This window comes from Mugil cephalus, chromosome 10, assembly GCF_022458985.1.
Source record: "Mugil cephalus isolate CIBA_MC_2020 chromosome 10, CIBA_Mcephalus_1.1, whole genome shotgun sequence".
Lineage (NCBI taxonomy): Eukaryota > Metazoa > Chordata > Actinopteri > Mugiliformes > Mugilidae > Mugil > Mugil cephalus.
This window is the reverse complement of record NC_061779.1, coordinates 10,981,390-11,007,130: the sequence shown is the minus strand read 5'-3', so window position 1 is coordinate 11,007,130 and position 25,741 is coordinate 10,981,390. Positions and strand designations below refer to the sequence as shown.

The window sequence follows — 25,741 nt, the reverse complement described above, 5'->3', positions numbered from 1 at the left end:
AAACACTGCAAACAGGTCTGGACTCCGTCACACAACTTGTGCTGAAAGTGCAGCGTGAAATGCATAATTTATACCATTCCCTTAACGAGGGAAGCACAAAATGACTGTCAAAGTGTTTCTTAAGTCACGTTTCAAACATGTGTTGAGTGTCTTGAGATTAGATTTGACCTTTGGGGTAGCCCGGCGTACAGATGAACGCAGACCACAGTAAATCACAAGTACACCTTTGTATCTAGCTGATGTCGCACCTTGGCTTTACATTTTAGAATAACAGCGCGATATGGACCACAAATTTCTTTATAATGTATAGTTTTCCATTAATTTTAATTACATCCTGGACTACCAGTGGCGCTACTCCAAATTTTAAGGAGCCTTAAAAAGGGTGCAGCCTGCAGGAATCACAGTTAAACGTATCCACTCTCTACTCAATTCCTAGTAATGTTAATGCAATTTTTGCCAGTTCTTTAGGTACACTAGTGAAAAATGTACTCTAATAGAAGATTCTACACGAACATTTAGCAGCATGAAAGTTATTATATTGAGCATTTATGTAGCCGAGAGAGCTGCTGATTCATCGGTTTCTTCCTTGCAGGGGCTGTGGTTTGGAGTACAATTGAATTGTATCACGTTGTGCAGACACATGTTATGTTCTGTTATTTTGACCACCCCCGTTTTGGGTCAGTGGGCTAGGCTGAATAAACACACTAAAGAAACATTTTTTTTTTTTTTGGTTCAGTTCAATCCAGTTTCATCCATGTTTCAAACAGATCGTGCAGATGAATTTTAACATAAACTGAACATAATAATGTGCACAAAGCTAAGGTTTAGTGCAGGGCTGTTATACTGGAATGCATTAGTGTACCTAATGTTTTGGCAAGTGGGTTTATTTGAGAGTTTGTGCTTGTATGTATCTGCGTGTTATCTGTATAGACTTTCCACTGAGGGAAAGGTTTGCAGATTTAACCGCTAACTGACTTGTATTAAAATATTTTTATCCACACGAGACACTTTCAAACGCGGCATTTAACTCATCTTGTTAGAAACAGATAACGAGGCCGTATTACTTTTATTCAATCAGCCTCCTTTCCCTTTCTTTCCACTATTACGCTCTCCCTCTGGGCTCATGTTTGTATAATTTGCTATGGAAACGGCGGCGCGTTTAACCGTGGCCCCGCTCAGCGTGTATAGAAATGTAGGCGACTGCAGTCTGCACCTGATTTGAGAGTAATTTGTGCTCATTTCTCCGCCGTTTCTCAGTCGTGCGCGCATGAAAATAACTCGACTCCACCTCAGCGAGATGGTTTCGTTGCTCCGCTCCAGCTGCCTGTCTGAGTCCCCCTTTCCACGGCCCAGCTTTCACCCCTCCTCCCTCTGCGGCTGCAGTAGTTTGACTCCTACAGGCTGTTTGAGTCACGCTGGCTACTGGCCTGGCATCCACCTTCAACAAGCCCACAGCCCAGTTCAGCCTGGATCAGGCCTCGTGAAGTGTAGCCGTACCACGTTGCGTTGCTTCTCCTTTTGTTTTTGATAAGTTTTTTTTTTCTCCCCTGCATTGTTTACCGGCTTGCATGTGTTTATGTAGCAGCAAATTGAGGCAAACCTGATTTTGTTCATGAAATGAATCCGGTTAAATTCTCCTCTCGCATATGCGCCGTATTTTCTCGTCTCAAATAACCTGAAAATGAGCTGCGAACAGCGTAGAATGAAAACCTCCCTTCTAATGTGATTTACAGTCGCAAAGCAAAACTTACAAAGCGTTTAATTAAATCATGATTGGAAAGAAATATCTTACTAACATTTGCTGCCAACGTTTGACCTTTTCATTGTGTGACAACTGGAAGCCGTGTTAGCATGATAACATTTGCAAATGAGTCAGCGTGCCAATTGAAGCATCTCTTAAGCAACTAATAACACTAATGAGTAAAACAAAGGAAAGGAAATGTTGCAGGCTCACAAGTTGTTTTTCAGAGAGATTCATTTTCAGTGCAGAGGTTCTTATTTTTCTGGAACATGTACACTAGCTGTATGCCACAATCATTCATGACCATGAAGTAATTGTTTTTCAAAAAAAATCTTTACATCTGCCACCACACATGTACAAAGTTACTCAAAGGGTATACAAAAGGTGTGCAAAAAGCCATTATAGTACAAAACCCACAAAACGCTAATATAACCAAATCTGCCCGTAAGGCACGCGGACCAAAAAAAAGAGGTGTTAAACTTTTTGCCACTGCTGGGTGTAGGGAGAGCCAATCTGCAGACCGGCGAAGAAGACCTGGTAGCGGTGCTTCCACATGATGAAGGCCCCGACAGCACAGACGAGGGCCTGGGCCAGATTCAGCACGATCTGGAGCAGGAAGTAGAGCGGGAGGGTCCCGGTGATGACCTCGCAGTCGGTGACCCCCTCGTAGGTGAAGGTGCGGGCGATGGGGTCGTCGCGGTTCACGGTGCACACGCAGTCCTCTCCCTCCTGCTTGCACGTGAAGCTGCTGGCCTGCGAGTAGTGGTGCCCGGCGAACGCCACGACCAGCACTGATATGACCAGGCCAATTGTGCACAAGATAAAGTATAGGAGCTGTAGAGGGGAAAAAAACAAAAAACAAACATGAGACTGTGCACTTTCAGTTTGATCAGAAAAACTTATATATATATATATATTTGTGTATTCAACTGCTTCTTTCATATTATAATCTGGCTCTTGCTCTTTAGCCATTTGTCTCATGATCACCCCGGCGTGCCAAAACCAGAGCTTAGAAGCAGACATGCTGGCTCGGAGCCCATGGCAGACTCAGTTCAAAGAGATTACCCACAATTCCACAGGGCAAGGCCTGACCCTCAGAGTGAGAGAAGCCGTGCATGTTACACTTCCCTGGAGCTACACTCGCCTCCCAGCTTTAGTGCACACCCGGCGCGGGCACACTGAACCAACAGTGAGGGTGACTAAAAATACTGTTTGCAAAAAACGCAACGGGGGCTTTGTGTCGTTTATGCAACTAAACCTTCATCTTAATCCGTCACTTATATAACGCGAGGCCTCGTTCGCTGGCAGTGTTTTGCTTTCGGTTACACGCTGCTTATGGAATTATGCAAGTGATGAGTGGTGCTTGATTTGAAATGCTGTTTATGTTAATTGCGGAACAGCTGCGAGATCTGGAGAATAGTCGGTTAAGGCGCGATGCACTGCGCTTGTACGTGCAACAAGTGCACCGAGCGGCTCCTCGCGTGCCAGATAATGCGAGACAGCGTTAAAGTCCACGTGGTGTCCTGGAGACACACTCGCTGAAGTGTTTCGACATGAATAAATGAGGCCAGGACTCCTGTCTGATAGCGCGGCAACATTTATCACCAGTCATATCTCCGTTTGCAGCACATTTCTTTTTTTTCACTCATCCGATTTTCACCAAATGAAATAAATAAGTGAGCTCACTGCAAAGGCATAAATTCTTGAGGGAGCATATAGTGTGGCCATGGGTTCATCGAGGTGCTTGACATCAATGAGTTAAAGCACATTTGTTTTGAGGGCCGGGGAAAGAGACAAGGCAGAGTAATTGTGTCTCTTCTAAAACGCACTTTATTAACTGATTTTGCAGAAAATGCTTTATTTGGCCTCACTTCTCATGAATCATAAGTGAGAAAATGGGTAAACAAGTAGATGTTTGGCGTGAGTGCACACTATAGTGCAAGATTAGGTTGAAAAATCTCTTGTTGTGCTTCAATCAGCAGCGTTTCTTTATAACTTCTTCATCAGTATAACAATATATATAAGCACTGGCATTCCAACATACCTTTCGACACTCGTAAACTAGCTACATAGCTACATTTTTTTTTTCTTTTACTACACTATCTGGAGTCGTACGCACATATTTGAACCTGGTATGCAGGCAGAGAAGTGGACGCTGGTTCCAAGGAAACAATGGCCGACTGATTTTAATTGCCTCGAAATTCCAGCTGCATACGTCGTGCGGCTAATTAACGATCAAGTGGCTTTAATGAAAGCGCTCCTCCACTCTGCAGGGATCCCTGTAGAGCCTTTTAGAGCAGGAACGGAGTTAAAATTATTTTCTGCCTGACAGTTGCGGCTCCCTAAGCACAACCCTGCACTGTATCAGGCAATGTTCTCTGCAAAGGTCTCGTGTCTGGAACATAAACTGACCCATTTAATCACACCTTTAACTGCGGGCTGAGATTCTTCGCCCTCGAAGAGACCCGTCCTGGACTGGTTTTGCGTTACGACTTGGGATTTCGCAGAAAATGCGCCAGGCTTGTCTGTGAACCCACCTTAATAACGAATTGCATAGATGTCCTCTCATCAGGGATGTAGGTGATACAGTACAGGATGAAGCCCAGGATGGAGACTAGACACAGCTGCAAAGACACCAGAAAACATATGGCAATCATGTGTCAAGATTGGAATAAACTCGTGCCTTCCAGCGATGATATCATTTCAACTATACCGTGCCTCGTTGCCATGTGTATGTTTCTGTATTTATGTTTGCTGTTAGGCGCATTACATGGACATGAGAAAGTTATTCCTGCCAAGGTTTTTCAGGGATTTTTCTTAATAATGCATGATTCAGCAGAAAGCTCCCATCTGATTACATTACTCAGTCCTCTCGCTTGCCCCTCTCTCTCTCTCGCACACAGACACACTCACCCTCTCTATCTCTATCTGTTCAGCGATTGGAGTCTTGTGACTAACGTGCAGGGTCTCATTTAAATGTTTTTCCCAGGTTCTTAAGCACTCAGGATTCTCTGGAAAGTTCGTGATGACCTCAGTGTTTTTCACTCAGGCTGGATCTCGTGAGGATCTAACTCGGGATGTTGGTGTCCAAGGATGTTTTCGAGAGCAGATGGCATCTTTGATAGGGCCGGGACGGAGAACAAATAGGAACAACATGTTGTTTTTTTTTCTTTCCCGTCCCTAAAATGTGGCCTGAGCTCTCCTCTCCAAATGTTGATCGCTTTCACAACTTTGATTTTAAGTGCACTTTAACCGAATGTTCATTAGCTCCCAGCGTGACACGCGTTACTGTTATTACTGTTAACAAACTGCGGCTTTGTGTTCCACTTCAAATGAAACTTCAAATGAAATTTCAGTATTTACTGTTTAACTGACACTTTAATCTTTAATCTCTCTTGGGGAAAAAACCCACAGAGCTTCAAGTGTCCTAATCTCCTTCACCTCAACTTACATTTGAGCTCCTTTGGATGCTTACGGGAATTTTTCTCGTCTTGAAATTTTACATTTTGCACAAACTGAATTACAGTCAACCCATTTTAAAGCTAAACTGAGGCGTGTTTGTGTGAGAGGCTCTTCTGGTGCTACTCAGGTGTTCAAAAGGTCAGAGCGTGACATGGATGACTTGTCTCCTCTCGCCAGATGTTGAGGACCCCTTGGACATGAAACGCAAACAACAGAAGGTGCGGACAGACTCATGTGACTGAGAAGGACCGGAGGTGCGAGTGTACGCTTTCAGCATGAGTGTGACAGATGGAGATTTATCAGAACATGACAATAGTAGTGATTTCCCATGCCTACGGTGTCCGTCTGGCTGAGACAGGCTGGCAAGGGCCGGTGTTGACATGCAGTAGGGTGAGGAAGGACAGCACACAGAGAGGTGTAAGTGGGGGTCATGCAGGAGTAAGAGAAACAGGAGACTCCATTCCATGCAAATAGGCGAGTACAGAGGCTGACGATAGAGTGGAAGGATGGCGCTTACAATGATCCCAGCCCAGTGTGGCGTCTCCCTGGCCAAAAGTGAGGGGCTGATAGCCAACATAAGGAAGGCCACGGCCATGACAGCCACCCCCAACAGCAGCTGGAGCAGGGCAACAAGCAGAGGGAAGCGGCAGACTCTGCACTTATGGCCGTCCTCCGGCGCTGGGCTGTCATCTCTCTTCTTTTCGCCCTCCTTCTTGTCTGAGGAACCTTTCTGCCCCTGTCCCATTTCTCCTCCTGTCTCCACACTCTTTTTCCCTGCCTGTCCTCACGACTTTTCACTGTTGCAGTGTTTGGGTTGGGTGAGCCTGTCTGCCGTCTGCTTCGCTCTCCCCTCTCGCTTCCCCTCCCTCGCCGTGAGCCCAGCTCGGCTGCTATTTGGAAACAGAGAAGGCTCTGAACTAATATGGAAAACATTTGGACTGGATTCCTAAAGCGGCTCCAGTGCCACATATAGAGCAGGCAGCATACTGAGGAGGAAAGGAAGTGGAGGGAAGGGAGGCAGGAAGACGCGAGGGGGGATTCCAACACACGACAACGAGGTCATTTCTCTTGTTGTCACATTTAAGACAAGAAAGGGAAAGTACAGAATCAGCAGGTATGAGTTAATGAAAAACCAGCGCAGAGGAGGTCACACTTCATTAGAGAGTCGAAGTGACTGGATCTTTCTTTGTCAGCACTGTTACACAAGAGAGCCATATGCTGCCAGCCAGAAAAAGTCACATGACTCACAGGAAGGAGTAATGTGATCATGAGGCATATGAGGGCATTACAGGGGCTCAGATTTTAGTGTTTTGGAGCAGTTCACTTTTCACAAGAGGGGAGCAGGTGCCACTTAGGAGCTCATTAGTTGTCTGGAGCCAACATATAAAACTTTTGTAATTTGTAGTATCTGTAGTAATAGCATATTTGTAATGGAAAGTTCTGGGTGTTTGATACTGGTATCACTGTGGTGGAGTAATCAAACTAATTAATTGACTTTGGTGATTATTTTTGGAAAACGTGATTCATTGTTTAGATAGCAGGGTTTTTTTTATTTCTTTCTTTTTTTTAGCACGTCAGACAAATGAAAAGTCACTCTAAATGAAATAATAAATAAATAAATAATAGCAAAAATAAAAAAAACACCCAGATGAAGGTGGGAGAGCGTTCCCAATGCCCCGAACCACGACGCACGTGTTTGAGCACACAGCTGGGCCGGTGCCATGGTTACTGACAACGCAGCTTTGGACGGCTGCTGTGAGAGTAGGTTACCTTGTGACAGACTGCACGGGCAGGCGCACTTTATATACTTGACAGATGTCGCTCCCATGTTTACGCTCCGTGTTTACTCCGCGGCAACCCTCTCTGTTTACGCCGAAGATTTGACTGCGCGTCGATTTCGGATTCGGGAGTGACAATTTGTTAGTTTCAGGCTTAACACTGCACAAATAAACATTATCGTGGCAGATAAGAGGGGTGGAGGTGCGTGCCCCTTGTTGCTGTGAATGTGGAATGTCACGCGAGGACACACCTGTCCCGTCACAAAACAGCCCCTCCAGTAAGTTTTGGTGAGGCTAGTGTGAGATGCAAATAAAACCGCCGCTGTTAGTGAACTGCTGCTTCTGAGGATTAATATTCTGTGTCTCCTCGCTCGTGTGCCTCTTCTACCTTCGTTGCGCATGAATCACGTTTCAGCAACCAGGTCAAAACGGTCTGGACTAGATCGCTATAGGAACAGCAGCGATCGCTGTTATAATACAGACAAGGTCTAATTACCGGACTTTGTGCTGGTGCAGCCTACACGTGAGTCGGAAGCCGTTCCCGAGCGGAGGCGCGCGTGCGCTCTAACCACAGAGCCGACGGCTTTGCAAAGCGGCAGCTCAGGGAACTATAGACATCAGTCTGAAGCGCAGCTCCACTGGAGGACACGCAGCGTGCGCCATCTCCCTCAGCCGTTCGCGTGTGGATCGAGGAATAACAAACATTCCCCAAAGAAGCTCCGGAGCGGATAACCAGCAGCGGACAAGTGATGGATGAAAGAATACCGCATTTACAGGACAGGCAGTTCATGGAGCACGCAGATTTCTTGGGGTGAGTGCATGCCGCTTTTGGCAAACTCTGTCAAACTAGCAAACTGCCTGGACAGCCTAGTGAATAATCGGACACTTTCCTCTTTACTTTAGGGTGGATTACCCCTCTCTCTACATGTGCAAATCTAAAAGAGGAATAAAACGAGAGGATGGTGGAAAGGTAAGTTTTTTATAGGAAACGTAATATTTTTTTTTTTTTTTTTTTTTTTGCTTGGATTAACCAACATTTTTACGCGTATTAAACTTAACCCCGATTTGATTTATTTCCATCTTAAAACAGTAAATTCATGCATTTCTGTGTATTTCTTTTGCCACCAGGACGCATACAAGTTACCACACCGGTTGATAGAGAAGAAAAGGAGAGACAGAATCAATGAATGTATCGGGCAGCTAAAGGATTTGTTACCCGAACACCTCAAGCTCTCGGTGAGGTCACGGCACTATTCAGAGATTTTACGCGCTTTTACTGAAGTCGTTTACTTGACGCTGGTTTCGCAAACGGTCAACGGAACCCATGTTTTTTCTCCTCAGACGCTCGGGCATTTGGAGAAAGCGGTGGTCCTGGAGTTGACATTGAAACATTTAAACGCCCTGACTGCTGTCACTGAGCAGCAGCACCAGAAGATCATCGCTTTGCAGAATGGTAAGATGAAGAAATAAAACGTTGATATACAAGTTTTGGAAGAAAACGTGCTTGTCGATAATTTTTCAGTTTTTCACTGATTAACTGATTTAGTTCTACCAAACTTTATTAGACAGAAAATCTACATGACTGTAACGAACAAGTAACTGGCGACATGGAGCAATGTGAATTATGAGAATGCTTGATAAAGTTCAAAGACGATCTGTTCTCTGTCGGTATGCAGACACGCAAACGTGCTGTCTACAGGCGCTCACTTTGTCTTGTCACTGGTTGTGATGCGCAGAGCAATGATCTGTTACTCTCTGAACTCGTTGCTTCGCAGGGGACCGGTCGATGAAGCCTTCCATTCACGCTGATCTGGACGCGTTTCACTCCGGGTTCCAGGCCTGTGCCAAAGAGGTCCTGCAGTACCTGAGTCAGTTTGAGAACTGGACGGCACGAGAGCAGAGGTGCGCGCAGCTCATCAACCACCTTCACAAGGTGTTGGCGCAATTCCAGCCCGGCGCGACGCCCCTCCAGCACCAGCTACCCGCCGGGGACGCACAGGACGGGCAGAAATCCGACAGCCAAGCCAACTGCGTCCCGGTCATCCAGAGGACCCAAGGCGGGGAGCTCAACGAGAATGACACTGACACGGACAGTGGATACGGGGGCGAGGCAGAAAAGAGCGACGGCAAAGAGAAAGAATGCGAGCGCAACAAGGCGCAGGGACCCAAGGCGGTGAAGATCAAGCAAGAGTTTGGAGATGAGCGGGTTGCCAAGAAACCAAAGATGAACTGGCCTGGGAACGGTTTGGGGAGCGCAGACCCCTCCAGGCCCGATGTGGCGTTTATGAACTCTCTGATGGGAATAAGCAATGTGGGACAACAGACACCAATTTGCATGCCTTTCTACTTCATCAACCCCTCAGCCGCGGCGTCTTATATGCCCCTTTTTGATAAAAACAACATTGAAAAGTACATGTACCCCGCCGCAGCAGCGCTCGCGTCCCCTTTCCCCTGGCTATATCCCGCGCACGCGTCAGCAGCGGCCGCCGCGGCTGCCGCTGCCGCCTTCCCCGGCCTGTCTGCGCACTTTGGAGCATCTTCTCAGGCCAAGGACTCGCTCTCTCTAGACAACGACGGGTCACACGAGGACGACGAGGCCTCACCTGAGGAGCGCGAGGAAAGTCCCGCAAGTGACGAAGGAGAAGATGACGTGGGTGACGCGTCCCAGGAGAGCAAGAGCAGCCCACACGACCAGTTTGCAGCTTGTCAGACGAGCTAATAAGTCTGCGTCGCCTTTCTGTGCTTTGAGTTTTGTGTATTTTCATTTTATTTTTGTTTTTTAATTAGGCTAGGGCTTTGACAGATGAATTTCTCGTGTATAATATCTTGGCGAAAACAGGGGGCAGTTGTGACAGCGTGTGCCTTTTGCACTTATGCTATAACTAAACAATCTGAATGATCATCGACAATGATTGACACTACACGGCTGTGTTGTGCTGGAGTTAGTTTTTTATCCTCTTTGATAAAATATTTTGACATGGCAGCGTTGGTGCCAAAAAAAGAAAAAAAAAAAACTTTGAGTACCGCAACAGTGCGCAATATCCCAATCAGTGAGTCTCTTTGGATGTATATGAAGTTGCAACTGACCTCTGCCAAGATCATTATAATAACAACTTGGCTCACTCTGACTGTAAATATTATTACCCGAAAGATAGTCTGCTCCGCTAACATGTAAATGTACACTAAACGGGCCTATAAAAGAAGTGCTCCTGGAAGTGTAATGCCTACAGTACCTCATCCAAAACTTTAGGGTGACTGGGAGGAACATTAACGTTCCTTCCTGAGAAGAAATGAATTGTAAACACACACACACACACACACACACACACACACACACACACACACACACACACACACACACACACACACACACACATCACCTTAAACATTAACAACAGACATAAAAAACAGCTATTTTAACAATCAAACATTCCCTCAACTCACCTTTACAAAGGTTTACTCTGCTGTCCTTTGCTTGGTTGTCCTTGTGAGGGAAGAAAAAAAAACATTTTAAGAATAATGGAAAGACAAAACCCTTGATTCACAAGTGTTTGCTTGACCAGCATATTGTAGGCCGCCCCTATTGAAGCATTTCTGCTCAGAGATGCAGTGACCTCCTGTACCTCCAGGAAACATTGTAGGATAGCACCTTATAGATCTTTGATATTGAATGTACCTGTATTTTCCCAGCTGTTAAAGTTTGTATGTAGGACGATCTTTACTCTTTGAGACGTTAAGTGCACTTTTTTCTGCTTTTACTCCCCCCCCCCTTCCCCATCCTAGCAGTCACTTTAACATTTTGAAAGTCACTCCACTGTAGTTCCCTTCAAAGGTTTCAATTGTGTTGAGTCGTCTTGATATGAGACATATTGGAAGAGACACTGCTCATCTCTTACAAGGGAAAGTAATAATTAGATCTGAGAACCCTCCACAACACAACACATCAGGCCGTCCATGCTTCTGTGTTATATGCCATAAGCATGTGCAACATTAACAAATCTGACAAAACTGGGACAGAAAAACCATAGTCATTTTAGGAACTTTATCTCGGCCTCTTTTCGAATTAACTCCTGCAAGTGTATTGTTGCTTATTTTCCCCACACTGAATAGACAGATGATTTCCATTGTGTTTTTTTTTCTTTTTTGCATACATGACATCGCTTTTGTAGTTTTCCCTCAGCTGTTTTTTTTGCCTCCGATCTGTTATCAACCGTTCTATAAAGTGGCATGTGTGTTTGTAAATAGTTTTTTTTCCCTCTTCTCTTTGTGAATATACCATGAAGTAAACACGTCTTTGTCAATGTTGTAGATGTCTATGTTTTTTTTTTAAAAAAAAGGAAAAAAAAAAGATTTAACTGAGCAACTGTTGCACATTTCGTTAATGCTTTACACATACGCTGTTCTAAATTATTGCTGATGAGTTGTAAAATAAATATCAAAAACTTAACTTTGCACTCCTCTTCTTGCACTACGCGGATTCCACGTGTCTAATTCAGCAGTTACATTCGGGTCGTGGCAAACCACACCAATAAAAGAGAGTAAGACATCAGGTTAAACACACGCCGAGAGATCCCAGTACATTATGAAGAACGGCACCTATGAGTAAACCAGAGGCAGATGGAATATATTGTTACACTACAATCAGCTGACAGGTCACAGCGGAGGAATGTACAGTAAGCCAAGGCTTATGTCATGTGATAAAAGGGCGATGGGGAGAGATTACAGTCCGTCCATACAGTCTGATGAAAAACAAGGGGGCCTCCTATAGACTTGTCAGAAGCTTTAAGCAGGATCAAAATTAGTCTTTGCCGTTAACATTAACTGGCTTACTGTAATGTCAGTTTAACCCCTGCGGGTAACTTCAAAACTCAAGATTCGTTGAGAATTTAAGTAATCCTGGAACATGTTAATCCAGCTGCACCCAGTTTACACCTCACAAGGTTGGGGAGGAGTATATATGTGACCATGTATATGTGTCAGTAAACTGAGTCTTTTAACTTACTTTGAACCATCACTTTTGCTTCCTAAATGCAAAAAATGTATAAGACACATATCCCCAAGCTGTCATTGGGCGATAGGTGGATAGACAGACAACCACTCACGCCTGTGGCCAGTTTAGAATCACCAATTAAGCACGTCTTTGGATAATGGGAGGCACAGGGGGGACGCATTTTGTTTCATCTTTTAGCAAATATGCCATCTTGCTCTGAACCTCGTTTGTAGCCGAGTAACCAAGTAAGACTGTAATGAAGACAAGTTAACTGTGGTTTTTATGCACTGAACATCTCCTGTAGGAAGAAAAAAAAAGAAGAAAAAAACCCCTAGACTCTCTACCAGCACAGAGCAGGTTTATACCATTACTGAGGAAATGTCTCCATCTACTGGTGGAAAGCTGTCACAAACTCATTTACCTCCACAGTTGTGAACGGTTAAATCAAGCACCAGCGTCGACGCGTCTACTTTTGTCAGATGGTTTATTGAACCATGCAATCCACGTCATATCTGCAGCCTGTTACAGCCATACATGTGTCAACACTTTGCAGTATATTAAGGCAAGAAAAAAAAATAATTAGAAAAAACGGGTTATGTACAGTCGACATCTTGCGGTTTTCTAGAAGATACGCAGTTGTAAACAGTGACCATAACTATGTGACAGTACTGATCCAAACTACAGTATACACGTGTTGCATGACAAAAAAAAAAACTCAAAAAAAAAAAAAACTTATGCTAATACATTTTACAGCACATATCATCATGGTGACAACGGCACAGCAGCAAAGTGGAACCAATGATGTTCTTTTCATCGAATTCAAATCGCAGACAGTAATTATAATTTCCTCTTTATTGCCACGCTACTGCCGTTTCCCTCGCTTCCACGCCAACATTTGATCTACAATCGGTCCTTCACGGTCACCACTAAAGCTTCACTGTACACTTGAATACACCAACTGTGGAATGAATATAAGGCACTTCGATGTGATTAGCAGCTCAACTACAACCTAAGAGAGGCTTCATACCTTGGCTAGTCTGTCTCTGCGCACGCACACACACACACACACACACACACACACCTTTTTAATTACAAACACACACACAAATAATTGATCGACAGCCTAATAGGAGCTTTCTATCTTGGCTATTCATGTGCACACATGTAGACAAACACAATTTGATCCAATGACTCATTCACACGAACACGTGCTGTAGCTGGAACTATCCATTCTATTATTACATGCCACCATTTTTAGACTGAACTAACTGGACTGTGGTTGCTCTGCACATTCACATATAGACAATCATGCAACAAGACCTGCTAATCTTTGGCCACCTGATCCTTAAGAAAACAAGCTTAATACATTTGGCAAACAACAACAACAACAACAAAAAAAAAAAAAACATAAAAAAAAAAAAGATTACATTTTGTAGTCATTTGATGACAAAAAATAAATCAGCTTAAGAGGATGATCAACACTGTTTGCAGATATCACTGCGGGAATGAAGGACTGCATTTTTTTTTTTGTAACTGCAAATGCACTGTTTCGTAATAAAATATAATAATTCGCTAAATAAAGCTGAAATGTAAGAAAACGTATTTACAGTAAGCGATCGTTTTGGTACGAACAGACGGAAACATTCTTCAGTAACAAAACCATTTACCATTTGTGCATAGATTTACCTTCGACAAACAAAGCGCGGGAATAGATTCTGATATGCAAAACGATAAAGATTCTTCACGGTTTCACTATAGACACAGGAGTGGATCCTTCACTTACACGAGAGCCGGTCGCTACGCTAGAGGAACTACGAATGATTTTTAGAGATACGGCTCCATGATTCACATGACAAGATTCTCGACAATACTGTTCCAAAGGCAATAGTTTCAAATCACAATGCTAGGGAGGAAACAATAGAAATCATTCAGTAGGTAATAAAGTGAGAGTAACAGACATCAAGTGGATATGTTTATGAAAGAAGTCCATACCTGCCTGATCAAAAGTAACATTTTTCAGAGACTGGGAACCACCTTGGCGCTGTTGCTGTGTTACATTTTCACGCCATCTTTCATTCCCATCAAGTGCTCCGTGACTTCCATTTAAAGATTATGCATTCACACTAAAGGTCGCCTTCAGGTAATCGAGTAAAACAGTGCATAGTAGTGTGCTACGGGTGGGGGTGGGGGTGGGGGGCATCCTTCCTGTACTAAGATATCCACTTACAAATCAGTTCTGGTGTGAAACACTAGGCCCTTGAAGGGGGTACAAAACGCGTTCCCTCCAAGTAGAGATGCCTCACACATAGATGCCCTCTGGGTTGAGGCCAGAAGTGAGCGGGCTCTGCAGGACCCGCAGATGACTGGACATCGCGTGGGACGACACCGGGCGCTTCAGCGAGCCGGTCAGGGGGACCAAATCTGTCAAAGATGATGCACGTGAAAGAAAGAGAAGGAGACGGTGAACAAATGGAAGTGAATTTTAAAATTTGACCAAAGAGTGGTGAAGAATCGTTATAGTTCATAGTTCATAGCATTGTATCATCAACAAACATACATTGTCATTTCAATTCCAAACAAGAACCAACATATTCTCAAATTCCTGATAAATAATATATATATATATATATATTTATATATTTATATATATAATACAAAGACAAAGCCATGCATGATGTAATGTGATGTACTTTTGCTATGGTGCCACCAGGGGGCATGATTGAGCCACACAGATATTCAGCCCATGCAGGGAATTTTGTAGTCGGGCACAGAAGCTCTTGCTGACTTACACACATGCGCCAGAAGGTTACTAGACGATCATCAACGCTCGGTTACGACTTCACATAATTGAAAAGCACCCCCGCGAGGTGTAATTAAGAGACCCAGTGTTATAAACTATGAAATGATGAAGAGCTTGTCATGTAGAGAGGAAAATATCTGCTGAGACATTCAAGTGTCGTGAATTATAGGAGGCAGATAACCAACATATTCCTTTAGCAAAAGGGTTTTGAGGTTTTCTATATCTAATATGCAACTTTTTACACAATAAACACGCTATTATTTATTTTTTTCACTTATTTTGGGATGAGTTACCAGCTTTTTAAGGCAATTTTCTGTTCATATATTCATTTCTGTGCTTACACGCCTGAATATTTAAGTTGGACACGGTTTCTGGTTTCTACCTATAAACTTTGCAAACCGAATACAAAGCTCTTCAATGCAAGGTATAATTACAAGCTGGTAGATAATTGAGTACTGGAAGGTTTCTTTTTTTATAACCGGCTGATGATAGTTATGGACACAGTGCTTTGTTGTCTTTTTCTGTCAACATCTTAATCTGCTGTAGGACGACAGAGTTGTGGTTCAATAAGCCCATCCCAGAAACTGCTGAGCATGTGATAGCGGGGCAGCGCGGTGGAAGCAGTGAAGGACGGACGGAGGAAGTAAGGTGAGTGAATGTCGCCAGATCCGCCGGTATCCAGGCAGCTGTTGGCATGGAGATTATAACTGCGACTGAAGTGGGCAAAAACTAATACTGTAGGCTACTCCATACCCATTTTCACAAACTCTCGACGCGCACAAACACATACGTGCTTGAACACAAAGCTGAGTCATTTTCTCTCAGCGGGCTGTTAAGACACAGGGCTAAAAAAAAAAAATAATAATAAGTGCCTTGGAGGAACAGAAGGACTTGTCTAATGTGCAGGCAGAGTCAAGCACAAACTGCGCTTCCCGCACTCAAAAACAAGTCATGTCTCCTGTGTGAATGACAACCTCTGACATTCGATTAACTCGTGTCTTGGGTCACACCAGTGCAGATCAATTAGACTTAAACAGCCCCGGTGCCATCGACTCCATACTGTACCTACGAGGGCAGCTGCCCGCATGTCATTTATGTCCACAGCAGGGGAGACCTCAGCATTCACAGCACAATATGTGACTCTACTCTTGAAGCACAGCCAGTGGTGTCTAAGAATTCTTTAACTTCTAGTATTAATTAGCTTTTTTTCCCCCCTGTAACGACACTGAGAATGATGAAGAAAAAATTCACACCTATACCATGAGTGCTGTAGGTAGCTTCATCCTCGGTGGGTTCAGCCGGCAGTACTGTGACCTTGGTACCGGTCTGCTTGATGAACTGCTGCAGATTAACCTGCCTCAGCTCCTTAGTCAGCTGCTCCAGCTCATGGTGCATGTCCTTCAATGGGAAAAAGCACAGAGAGAAATGATATTGAGAGGACGTCTCTGCAGAGTGGAAACTGTGCATTTCTGTGCCTAAATTTGAATCTGCATCAGAAGTCGACCATCAACGCGCCTCGAGATGAGAGATGAGAGACGACCTACAGAGAACTGCTACGCTCGATTCATTTTAACTGCACACACACACACACACACACACACACACACACACACACACACACACACACACACACACACACACACACACACACACACACACGTTTGTTCATTTTAAAGCTTCCACCTTATCGGAGCCTCTTTATCAGATTTTGCACACGATCTTGTCCCCTGGAGTCCAAGAGGGATTTATATGAAACACGTTTCATATGTCTCGGTGAACTCAGTGGAGTTTCACCTTAAACTTTCTGCACATCAGCAACAATCCTGGTGGATAGATGATAAGGAAGGCAACTGATAAGGGATCTACGTGCATCTCCCTTATCGCTAACTGCAGTGCTATTTAGAAACAACAGCAGCGCATCCATATATCTCACCTGCAGTTTCTTGCTGCTTTGTCCAAGTGATCTGTCCACAGCTCTGCAACTGCTCTCTAGCTGGACAGCTTGTCTCTCTTGGGCTTTCAGTTCCGCTTTGAACCTGAGGACCTGCGTCCGAGCCTCGGCCTCGCTGACCCACTGGTTCTCCTGTCGCTCCCTCTGCAGCTTCTCCTCTTCAAGACCTGCCTCTACACCCTGACAGGAAAAAGAGCAGCATTTAAGGAAAACGAGGAATCGCAAGTTACAATATGCAAATGCTCCCGGAAAGATTTTAAATACCTCAGCCTCAATCATGGTGAACAAAACATTTTTTTTTTCTACAAGTCAATATCATGTAAATCTTCCACAGATAGCACACCTGTACCATTGCCAACTTTTCTTCAATTTCCATTTCGCACCCTTGCAGACGCCCACGAAGCTCCTGCAGCCTCTCCTCCAGCTGCCTCTCGCTCTCTAACTCAATCTGCAGCTCGGTGGCCCAAAACTCCTCCTCCTCCATCTCCACCTCGTTCTTCCTCAGGTGCTTCTCCAGCCTCAGTATCTCCTCTACCAGCCCCACACCTCCGCCTGGGTCTCCGATGCACCCCCCGCCCCGCAAGCCCCGCCCCTCGGCCCAGACTTTTAGCTCGGCCTCGTAGGCCTCCAGCTTCTTCTCCAGCACGCCGAGAGTCTCCCTCTGTAGGCCGACAAGTCGGACCAGTTCTTCCATGCGACAGGCCCACAGGCCAGGGGATGCGGTCCCCATGGCCGGCCCCGCATGGTGATGGTTCCCCCCGTTTCCCAGAAGAAGTCTTCTCTTGGCTTCGGCCTCACCGACGCGGCCTCCGCCCAGTATCTCCCTGAGGCCTCTGGGCGCGCCGGTGAACGTGAGGGACTTGCGGCGAGGTTCGCGTCTGCGGAGGGAGCGGTCGTTGGGATGACGGAGCTTCGCGAGAGGCGGGAGGCTCTGCCGGTGCAGGCCCCTTTCAGGCCCCCTGAGCGGCGGCCCTTCTGAGGGCGGTCGTTCGGTTAGCGAGGGGCCTGTGCGATGCAGGATCAGCTGGACATCGCCAGCATACTGACCCCAGGTGTTCAGGGAAGCCACAGGGCTCTCGTGAGGGGCTAGGTGACGCTCGGTGTCCCTCCACTTTTCTACTAGAGTGTATCTCCCAGTGCGGCCTGTGAAAATAAGAGCACAATAAAGATGCTTTAAGTCATTTTGACCACTAGGGGGAAGAAAACCTCCAAAATTAACTCTCGGAAATGCAGCAGGGATATGACAGGGTCATGGTAACATGTTGGAAAACAAACCTTGGCCTTATTGCCTTCAGAAGACACAGATGAACATTATCATCTCAGCGACTGTGACTGCATAATAAGTGGAACGCTTCAAACCAACTCATCTGCATGCGGTTTCAGAATACAAATTACAGCACTTTTTATGTGAGAGATGAAAGCGTTAAGCCTCAGACATGAGCAACTCTTTCACGTTATGTTTGATTCGCGCTAAATTGCTTCAGGCTGTTGCAAGAAAACCTAGACGCAATACTCGCAGCAATGTGTAAACAGAGCTGCTTGTAAAACGGCGAAGTACCAAATCGATACTGATGTCTGATGACTTAACATGGTGTATATGTATTTAATCTAAAAGGCAGAGGAGGGGGCTAAGAAGCGCTGCTTTCTCCCTTTGGCAAGCGACTGAAAGATGAGTCAGACTTTCCCTCCTCCAACTAGTGCTTTGTGGGAAGTGATGTCAATACATTAGGCCTGAGTGGCCCGGTTCCTGAAGAAGCCATATGGGAAAGAGGGGGTACTTAGACCCAAAAAAGCGTATGACCCACTATATCTCGGCAGGAGCTTAGCGTGTAGGCAGGACATTTTCTTTTACTGCATGATGACTTCTTTTGAGTAAAGTAAAAGCAACTGAACATCAAGGAAAGGGAGGGAGAAGGAAAGATTTCTAAAAGCGTAAGAATATATAGGAGGAACATTCTTTATTCTTTATAAATATAAATAATCAATGCTTGTGGTGTAACTAACCCATCTGAACTACCGGGCCAATGTGCAATGCATGATTTTATTTTGACTATTAATAGCCTCAAAGCGATGCAGCATTTCCTGTTTTAATAAATCCGGACTGACTAAGGTCTTGCCCTTGCGATCCAATCACAACTGAATGCTTGTTTCGTAAACTAGGGATTGTTTTACCTATGGCCTGGGCCAGAGCAATCACCACTTCCTGGCAGGTGGTTGCCTCAGTGACCCCGCAGACAACCCTCTGGAGTCCATCCACCCAGACCTTGAGCTCCATGTTGGGTCAGAAGCGAGGAAGCCGGATGTGCTGTGCTGGCCCCAACATTATTGAAGGCTGCGGTGGCGCGGGGCAGCTGAAGCCTCTCCGGTTAATTAACTGAGGAGGAAACACAAGCGGAAACAGGAAGCTGTTAGTCAGGACGCGCTCAAGGCCAAAACTATAAGGCTCTCAGGGCAACGTCTGTTAACATAAGAGGATGAAATATCAGGAAAAAAAAAACGGAAAATACAGGGTAAAGGCAGGTTGGTTAGCTGAAGCATTAGCTAAAGGTACCAAACACTCCAGTGAAGAGAAGACTCATGGAGCCACACATGCCAGGACCAGCTGGCCATGATGCTGTTGTTTAGTTCTTCTCTATGAATAGGTACATGTCTGTTGGGGGTGCAGGAAGAATCTGCCAGCAGACATTCCCAAGCCCAGTTCCTGCTTTTGTATAGAGAATAATGTGGAAGCACTGAAGATTAACTCAGTTAGGCGCAAACGACAAAAACAGAGAAGGAATGAAAATGTAATTTAAGAAAAAGGCGAGCCGGGAGATTCATAAAACAAGGGAGAAGAGAAGGCCTGTTCCATAGGATATTTAACACTGTCATGGAAGACATCCCTGTCTTCATAAAGACAAGCTGATCTAGATGCTTAGCTCGTGTGTTAATGTAAATAACTACTGGCACACCACAGAAAATTAAACACGCATTTGCATGGGGGGGATCCTTCTATATGTTCTTCAAGGACAGAGTGAATGGCATCTCCTGGATCTGTAGCACTCTCCGTGGATCTAACCTTCACTGCACCTACACCGCAGAGTCAAAAGGTCCTTTTGTTCTCCTGCCCCCACCAATTACACCTCCCCCAGCCCACATATTCCCTATCCACATTCACAAAGTCATCCACACCCGCCTGTCCTACCCTCTAAACTACTGCTTTCCTAAATATGGTCAAGACACCGAGCAGCGCTGCAAGTTAAACTTTCCAAGCGGCATCTTTAGCATTTTTGCTTTCCAAATTATTTAAACCATTACTAAATATTGAGATTTTACCGCTCTACAATCAAACCAAAACTTAAGTAACCTTTGCTAAAAGTGTGGGTTTGCGCACCTCTTTCTATTAATCTTCTAATTATAGTCCGTACATATGCACGGGCAGGTGTCACCTTTGTCGGCCGCCGGATCACTCCATTCTTGGCACATTCGCGGCTGGTGCGAAAGTCCGTTTGTCTTTCTTTCAGACTGCCCTTACATGGCATGAAAAGAGTGAGGGATGGAGAGGAAGAGGAAAAAAACAGTCACGCGCACACAAGTACGCTGAAAGATTCTTCTGCCGTGACCCGCGACGCTGTCACCATTTCGTTTAACCCCTTTTCCAGGGAGACGTGGAAACTGTAATAGTCACCCGAGTAGGTTTTTGATGCAAAGCAGGCATGGTGGATCAGCCGGGGGAGAAGGTGTTTGGATACAGCGGTGGGGGAAGGGGCTGGGAAGGACGAAAGAATAATAACTATAGCAAAAGTTTAAGACTAATGGCGGCTGAGCCAGGGGGGATTTATAAAGAGCACTGCGTGGAATATTGCGCTGTACGTAGCGCTGGCATTAAAAATGGTCGCAGGCTGATTTGTTGCACATGCTAAAGGAGACTCAGCGGGGCTTTTACAAATGCCACTCGCTTTGGTCCGGGCTCGTAACATTTGTATTCATTAACGTTAACCTAGAAAACCCAACTGATACAGGCACAGCGGTGCAGGGCAGAGTGCCATCCTGAGCCCCGCGAGCTCCATTCCTCTGGCCCGTCAAAGCCACAGCCTGGGGAGATGCCTGCCTTCCTGATCTGTGCGGCCTGTCTCCTGCCAACAGAGGCATTTTCGTGAGAGAGGAGAGAGCATTTCAACTCCTGCTTATTCTACTTAAGCTCAGCTGAGAGACGATCAACTGCGGCAAAACCCCCCTGCACCCGGATCACTTAAGAGTCATTTGTTTCACTTGCGTGTTGGTTGAGCAACATTGACTTGAGACGCGTTCCACCCTGAGCAGTGAGGTGTGCGAGCAGCCTCCGAGCAGCCTGCCCGGCCGGCTGCTGATGACAAGTCCACAGACCTACAGGAGCAAACCAAGCTGGCAGGGAGAGGGCTTCAACTGGCTGCTGGTGTAAACAAGCTACCATATGCTCCTGTGGGTGTTTCGACACGACCAACACACTCCAGTAACATCCACATTAAAGAAATACCGCAGGACTTTTTTTCTTTTTCACTTAAGAAGTGCAAATATGGAATTGCTCCTTTTGGGGATTTACGATCTCTCCTCGAGCATCATGTGCTGGCTCAAGTGCCGTGCAAGCTTAGCAATTTGGCGGAAAAGGGGGGGGGGGGATTTGAGGAAAACAAAATGGGTATTCATGACATTAAAACAAAACCAAGATTGAGTCGATGCCGTGGAAAGGCTGCGGGGCAGCAACTGTGGAGAAAAATGATCTCACAGGAAAACACGAACGCACTCACATGCGCTACCTCGTCGAACAGGCGCTGTTTCGCGCCGGTTCCTGTCCAAATTTGCTGACCATTGTTCACCGAGGAGGAAAACAGTGCAGACATTTTATGAAACGCAGATTAGGCGCCGTGAGTTGGAAAGACTTTATATCCTAGCAGATGATTAAAGCTAATTTATAATAGGAGGTTCCTGACAATCAACAACACTCCCACACTGCGTTGTTAATTAAAGACAATAAGATTGTTTCTATGGACTGGAGTGGCATGGGTCTTCTCTGGTGCTTAAATCTTCCTGGCTATTGCTTAACAAACTTAATTCAAATTGCACACCCTGTAGAGCAGCATGTAATTACTAGCAATTTATACTCAGCTGTAATTGGTAACAGATCTGTTGTGAAATAGATCCCTGTGAGCACCCCGAGACAGACGCTGGTTTATTGCGGAGGCACTGTTGGTGACTGGGTTGGAACAAACTCAAGATATCTCTGTTTCTCTTACAGTTTTTTTTTTGGAGGGGGGGCAGATAAGCATCAGGTTCTACAACTACAGAAACAAGTATGATCCCTGTTGCTCAGGTCATTTTAAAAAAGGGAGGACTCAGTAACGAGCATGCTACACGGAACCAGGACGGAACCACTGTGGTTAACATTTAAGGGTCCGTGGCTGACAACACGATAAAGAGGTTCCCTGTCACAAATACGCCAGCCTGCGACGCTCACAATGCCCAGTGCGAGTGTAAACATTGCAGGGCATGGTAAAGACCAGAGACGGGCCTTGATCCTGCAGAGTGGAAGCTGATAACATCCAGGGTATGCATTCCTGGCCTGTGAGAATGCAACAGGCCATGACTAAGAGATAAGGAAGCTACGGGTCTCTGTGCTCACTAATCTCAGTGCTCGTGCGGCATGCAGCAGGGATGCAGTGACACATCAAAGAGCATCCATGTCGGAAAATCATTAGAGAACGAACAAACTTCCGCTGGAAAGATTGTGAATAAATCAAAGTGCAATCGTCAAGACACTGCTTCTGGAAAACACGACTTGCTGTAATGATTTTCTTCTTCTTTCCGTGACTAATGCCTCAAATGTATTAGCTTCTACAATGGCAACCACCTGCAATATAGACAGCTATAGCTGCATTTTAATATCATTTGGCATCGGAGTATCTCCAAATCGAAGACACACAGAACCACGTATCACCCTTCGCTCAGACTTCTTCACCCTGAAGATGGGTCTGTGTGGGATTAAACCCACGTCCAGTCACGCTACGCACACCAACAGCTCCTGTGAGCTCTCCTCTGGCCCCTGCCCCGGAGCTAGACTCCCCCACTCGCTCCCACTCTCTCTGCCTGGTTGATATTAAACTATTAGGAGCCGAAGCAGCCTTCCCCCGTTTGGGAGGTCAGCGCTGGCAGAATCCCGAAACATCTGGACGGCACGTTCAGCCAGCAATAATGCCGCCTTTGTTCCCTTGCCATATTCAGTGCTCACTGGCCAGCTTTGAAGAGCCAGCGGGGAAGGCAGCAGGCTCCTGCAGCAGGGCAGAGGCTCAGCGGCAGCACAGCAGGGGCGCACGCCAGGCCCCGGGCCAATTTATACATGTTACTGCGGTTTGCGAAAGCCTTCGTCTGGTTCTGAATCACACTCCTGCGCGTGAGCATTTATAAAAAACTAAAATGGGTTTTGCAGGAGCAGCTGGGACGGGCGCTCACAAACGGAGAGGGCCAAATTTAATTTTCCAGTCTGTTAGTGGGTGTTTCAAGCCTGGTCCTTCAAGGTGCTATGACACACTTGAATGACGCGAAGACCACCAAATTATAGGATTCTATTTCCAAACTTAAGCAAACCATCAGGAGAATAAATAACTGAGTGCGACAGCTCTACAGGTTGCCTCTGCAAAAATATGTGTGCATTTTAAAGCGGTGGATTTTGTATCTTGTTCTTGGTTATATTGATGATGCATGGAGACTTTAGGAAAGAAATTAAAGATGAAAACGATGCTGCTTCTGATGAGGGAAAGAATTGCATAAAGGAACATTTGAGGTGAATCTTCAAAGTCTTAATCAACAGGAGACACGTGAAATGACTTTAAATTGTATTATTTCTCAAGACAATGTAACATGACTGTTTGAACACTGACAACTTGGCTGTAAACATCCAGAAAAGACAATATATGTATATATATATATATATATGTGTAAAATAAAATAAAAAACGTGAGCACCTTCTAGTGTTAAGTTGGACCTCTGTGTCTTTTAGTTGGTGTCGAGTGGGACGAGGCTGGAGAAATGGCGATAATGGGCTGTGGTGGGCTCAGAGAGTAGCCCAACTATTACTACTACAGAAATGTTTCCGTTATCTCAGCCTCACAACTACAAGAGCCTGGGCTGCAGCACACCACCGCTATAATTAGGCCCGCGTAATAATGGTCTTACCTTTGAGGAGCCAACGGGATTCAACTCGGTGCTCTCTCTCTATCCGAGGTGAAGTTCGTGGAGCAAAACACAGGTACAAGGCGTGAATTCCGCAAAAAAATTCTCCTCCTCCTCCACCGATGCTCAGTAAATCACTTCCCAACGAACTGCGACAAAGTCACGTTTTGGAAAACAGAACAAGAAGGGCTACCCGAACCCGATTAAAAAAAAAAGAAAGAAGGAAAGGAAGAAACAAGACGTTTCGATTCGTTCTCCCAAAGTTTGCCTCGGTCCTCCCTGGGCATAAGTCGTTTTGCGGTCTCACCAATAAGCTGCGGAAAATGCCCCTCTCCCCCGTTTCATTACTCCTGCTGGTAAATACATCGCATTGGAACTGGGACACCGCAAGGCATTGTGGACTGTTTAAAGCTGCAACACACTCTGAGGGGGGAGGATGCCTCCGACCAACTTTTACACGTCCAGGACCTCGAAAGAACAAGAACGATGCCGTGCGGACTTTTATTTGGAGAAGCTGCTATCTAAAACACGCAGGCTACGTCCTCTTATCTTACCCAGACCTTGAGAAATCTCATAGAAACGAGCAGCTTACTTGTTTTTTTTTCTAGAGTATCAGTCTTACAATTAATATATAGTGAAACTACAGGCTTTTCTTATATTTTGACACATATAAGTCATATATTTTGGAGAAAAACGCAACATTTAGTAGGCTATATTACACCCCGGTGTAAAGGTTTACAACAAAGATAACCTTTATTGTTGAATAGGAGCAAAACACTTGTAAAACAATGAAAACACATTGATAAATGTAGTAAGGAATATCCAAAAGTATCAAAGAAAGGCAACTTGACTTATAGAGTCAGTTCAGGTACGAATTAAAGAAGCTACTTGGATGATTGGAGAAAAATCATCATGAATCTCTACAAATCCTTTTTTTTTTTAAAAAAAAGAAAAGAAAAAAGAAAAAGCTTTTGCGTATAACTTCCATAACTTGAATGTCTGAGAACCTTCACAAACTAGTAAAGAATATAATTTCCGTTACATATTATGAAATAAATTAACAAACATATCACCAACATGCAATGGATAGTTCACACTGTAGGCTACTATACTTCCATATTATATGTTTAAGAATTCACAACACAACACAATTAAAACAGAAGTACAACCGGAGCAGCAGATGAAATCTTTGGCAGTGTGAACATGTACAAATGGAGGCTTACTGCCCTCTTGTGACAGAACCTTCCCCTTGTAAAATAAATAAATAAATAAATAACTGGATGATATTTTTATTTCTCAGAAATCCATTGGGCTTTCCAGGAACCGAGAGTGGTTTAAGTGTGACTAAAATGCACGTCATAAGTGTTGCGCCATTAGCAGTTTTTTTTTAAAGCTATACAGAGTTAATTTAACAAAAGTACTTGTAAAGTAGTCCCCTTAACATAATTGTCAAATCTTTCTCAAAGCTATGGCACAGCAAACCTTTATCACGGCAAACATTTGAACTTGGTCCCACGGGATTATTGAACTAGCTAATGATGTTTAGGAGGATCCTTTTGAATGAAAGAGTCCCAGTAGGTCACTGTGCCAAATATAAATGTTTTTATTACTGTCTTTTATTACTTTTTTTTTTTTTTTTTTTTTTTTTTTTTTTACTTATTACTGTCTTTTTCGAGTATTTCACAGCACCTGTCAACAAGAAATGTGGCACTTTTATACTCTGAGGTATTTTATTTTGTATACATTTCTTTTGGACATGTGTATTGATTTTAGACCTCACCATTCAGCACCACCGACAACACTGTGAGTAATGGCCACGGGGTAGAACAGGAGT

At 44.8% G+C, this 25,741-nt stretch overlaps 3 protein-coding genes across 5 annotated transcripts; 1 reads left to right on the top strand and 2 right to left on the bottom strand.

Annotated features, from left to right (window-relative positions):
- Window positions 1-1,957: 1,957 nt before the first annotated feature.
- On the bottom strand, window positions 1,958-6,094 carry sspn (sarcospan (Kras oncogene-associated gene)). The gene is made up of 3 exons (XM_047596699.1): window positions 5,721-6,094; window positions 4,279-4,365; window positions 1,958-2,575 (listed from the first exon to the last, which is right to left on the bottom strand). Exons 1-3 carry the CDS (start codon window positions 5,946-5,948, stop codon window positions 2,216-2,218), a joined length of 675 nt encoding a protein of 224 aa, XP_047452655.1. The 5' UTR covers window positions 5,949-6,094; the 3' UTR covers window positions 1,958-2,215.
- A 163-nt stretch (window positions 6,095-6,257) lies between these two features.
- bhlhe41 (basic helix-loop-helix family, member e41) lies at window positions 6,258-11,428 on the top strand. Its single transcript, XM_047596698.1, has 5 exons — window positions 6,258-7,792; window positions 7,885-7,951; window positions 8,110-8,217; window positions 8,323-8,434; window positions 8,757-11,428. Exons 1-5 carry the CDS (start codon window positions 7,731-7,733, stop codon window positions 9,698-9,700), a joined length of 1,293 nt encoding a protein of 430 aa, XP_047452654.1. The 5' UTR covers window positions 6,258-7,730; the 3' UTR covers window positions 9,701-11,428.
- A 1,010-nt stretch (window positions 11,429-12,438) lies between these two features.
- On the bottom strand, window positions 12,439-24,814 carry LOC125015437 (ras association domain-containing protein 8). Of its 3 annotated transcripts, none has more exons than XM_047597306.1 (6): window positions 23,911-24,814; window positions 18,895-19,096; window positions 17,072-17,865; window positions 16,705-16,902; window positions 16,025-16,169; window positions 12,439-14,392 (listed from the first exon to the last, which is right to left on the bottom strand). In XM_047597306.1, exons 2-6 carry the CDS (start codon window positions 18,995-18,997, stop codon window positions 14,271-14,273), a joined length of 1,362 nt encoding a protein of 453 aa, XP_047453262.1. In that variant the 5' UTR covers window positions 18,998-19,096; window positions 23,911-24,814; the 3' UTR covers window positions 12,439-14,270. The 3 variants fall into 3 exon arrangements, with proteins under 3 accessions (XP_047453262.1, XP_047453261.1, XP_047453260.1); XM_047597305.1 differs by having other exon boundaries at window positions 16,031-16,169; window positions 17,066-17,865; window positions 23,911-24,776; XM_047597304.1 differs by having other exon boundaries at window positions 17,066-17,865; window positions 23,911-24,742.
- Between the last annotated feature and the right edge of the window lie 927 nt (window positions 24,815-25,741).

Coding starts and splice junctions, on each gene's coding strand:
- sspn (XM_047596699.1), bottom strand. CDS start 5,948: ATGGGACAGGGGCAGAAAGGTTCCTCAGACAAGAAGGAGGGCGAAAAG. Junction 4,366..5,720: donor CACACTGGGCTGGGATCATT/GTAAGCGCCATC, acceptor GTGTCTTTGCAG/CTGTGTCTAGTCTCCATCCT. Junction 2,576..4,278: donor CTATGCAATTCGTTATTAAG/GTGGGTTCACAG, acceptor TCCCCTCTACAG/CTCCTATACTTTATCTTGTG.
- bhlhe41 (XM_047596698.1), top strand. CDS start 7,731: ATGGATGAAAGAATACCGCATTTACAGGACAGGCAGTTCATGGAGCAC. Junction 7,952..8,109: donor AACGAGAGGATGGTGGAAAG/GTAAGTTTTTTA, acceptor TTTTGCCACCAG/GACGCATACAAGTTACCACA. Junction 8,435..8,756: donor GATCATCGCTTTGCAGAATG/GTAAGATGAAGA, acceptor GTTGCTTCGCAG/GGGACCGGTCGATGAAGCCT.
- LOC125015437 (XM_047597304.1), bottom strand. CDS start 18,997: ATGGAGCTCAAGGTCTGGGTGGATGGACTCCAGAGGGTTGTCTGCGGG. Junction 17,866..18,894: donor TGCTCTGGCCCAGGCCATAG/GTAAAACAATCC, acceptor TTATTTTCACAG/GCCGCACTGGGAGATACACT. Junction 14,393..16,024: donor CTACAGCACTCATGGTATAG/GTGTGAATTTTT, acceptor CATCTTTGACAG/ATTTGGTCCCCCTGACCGGC.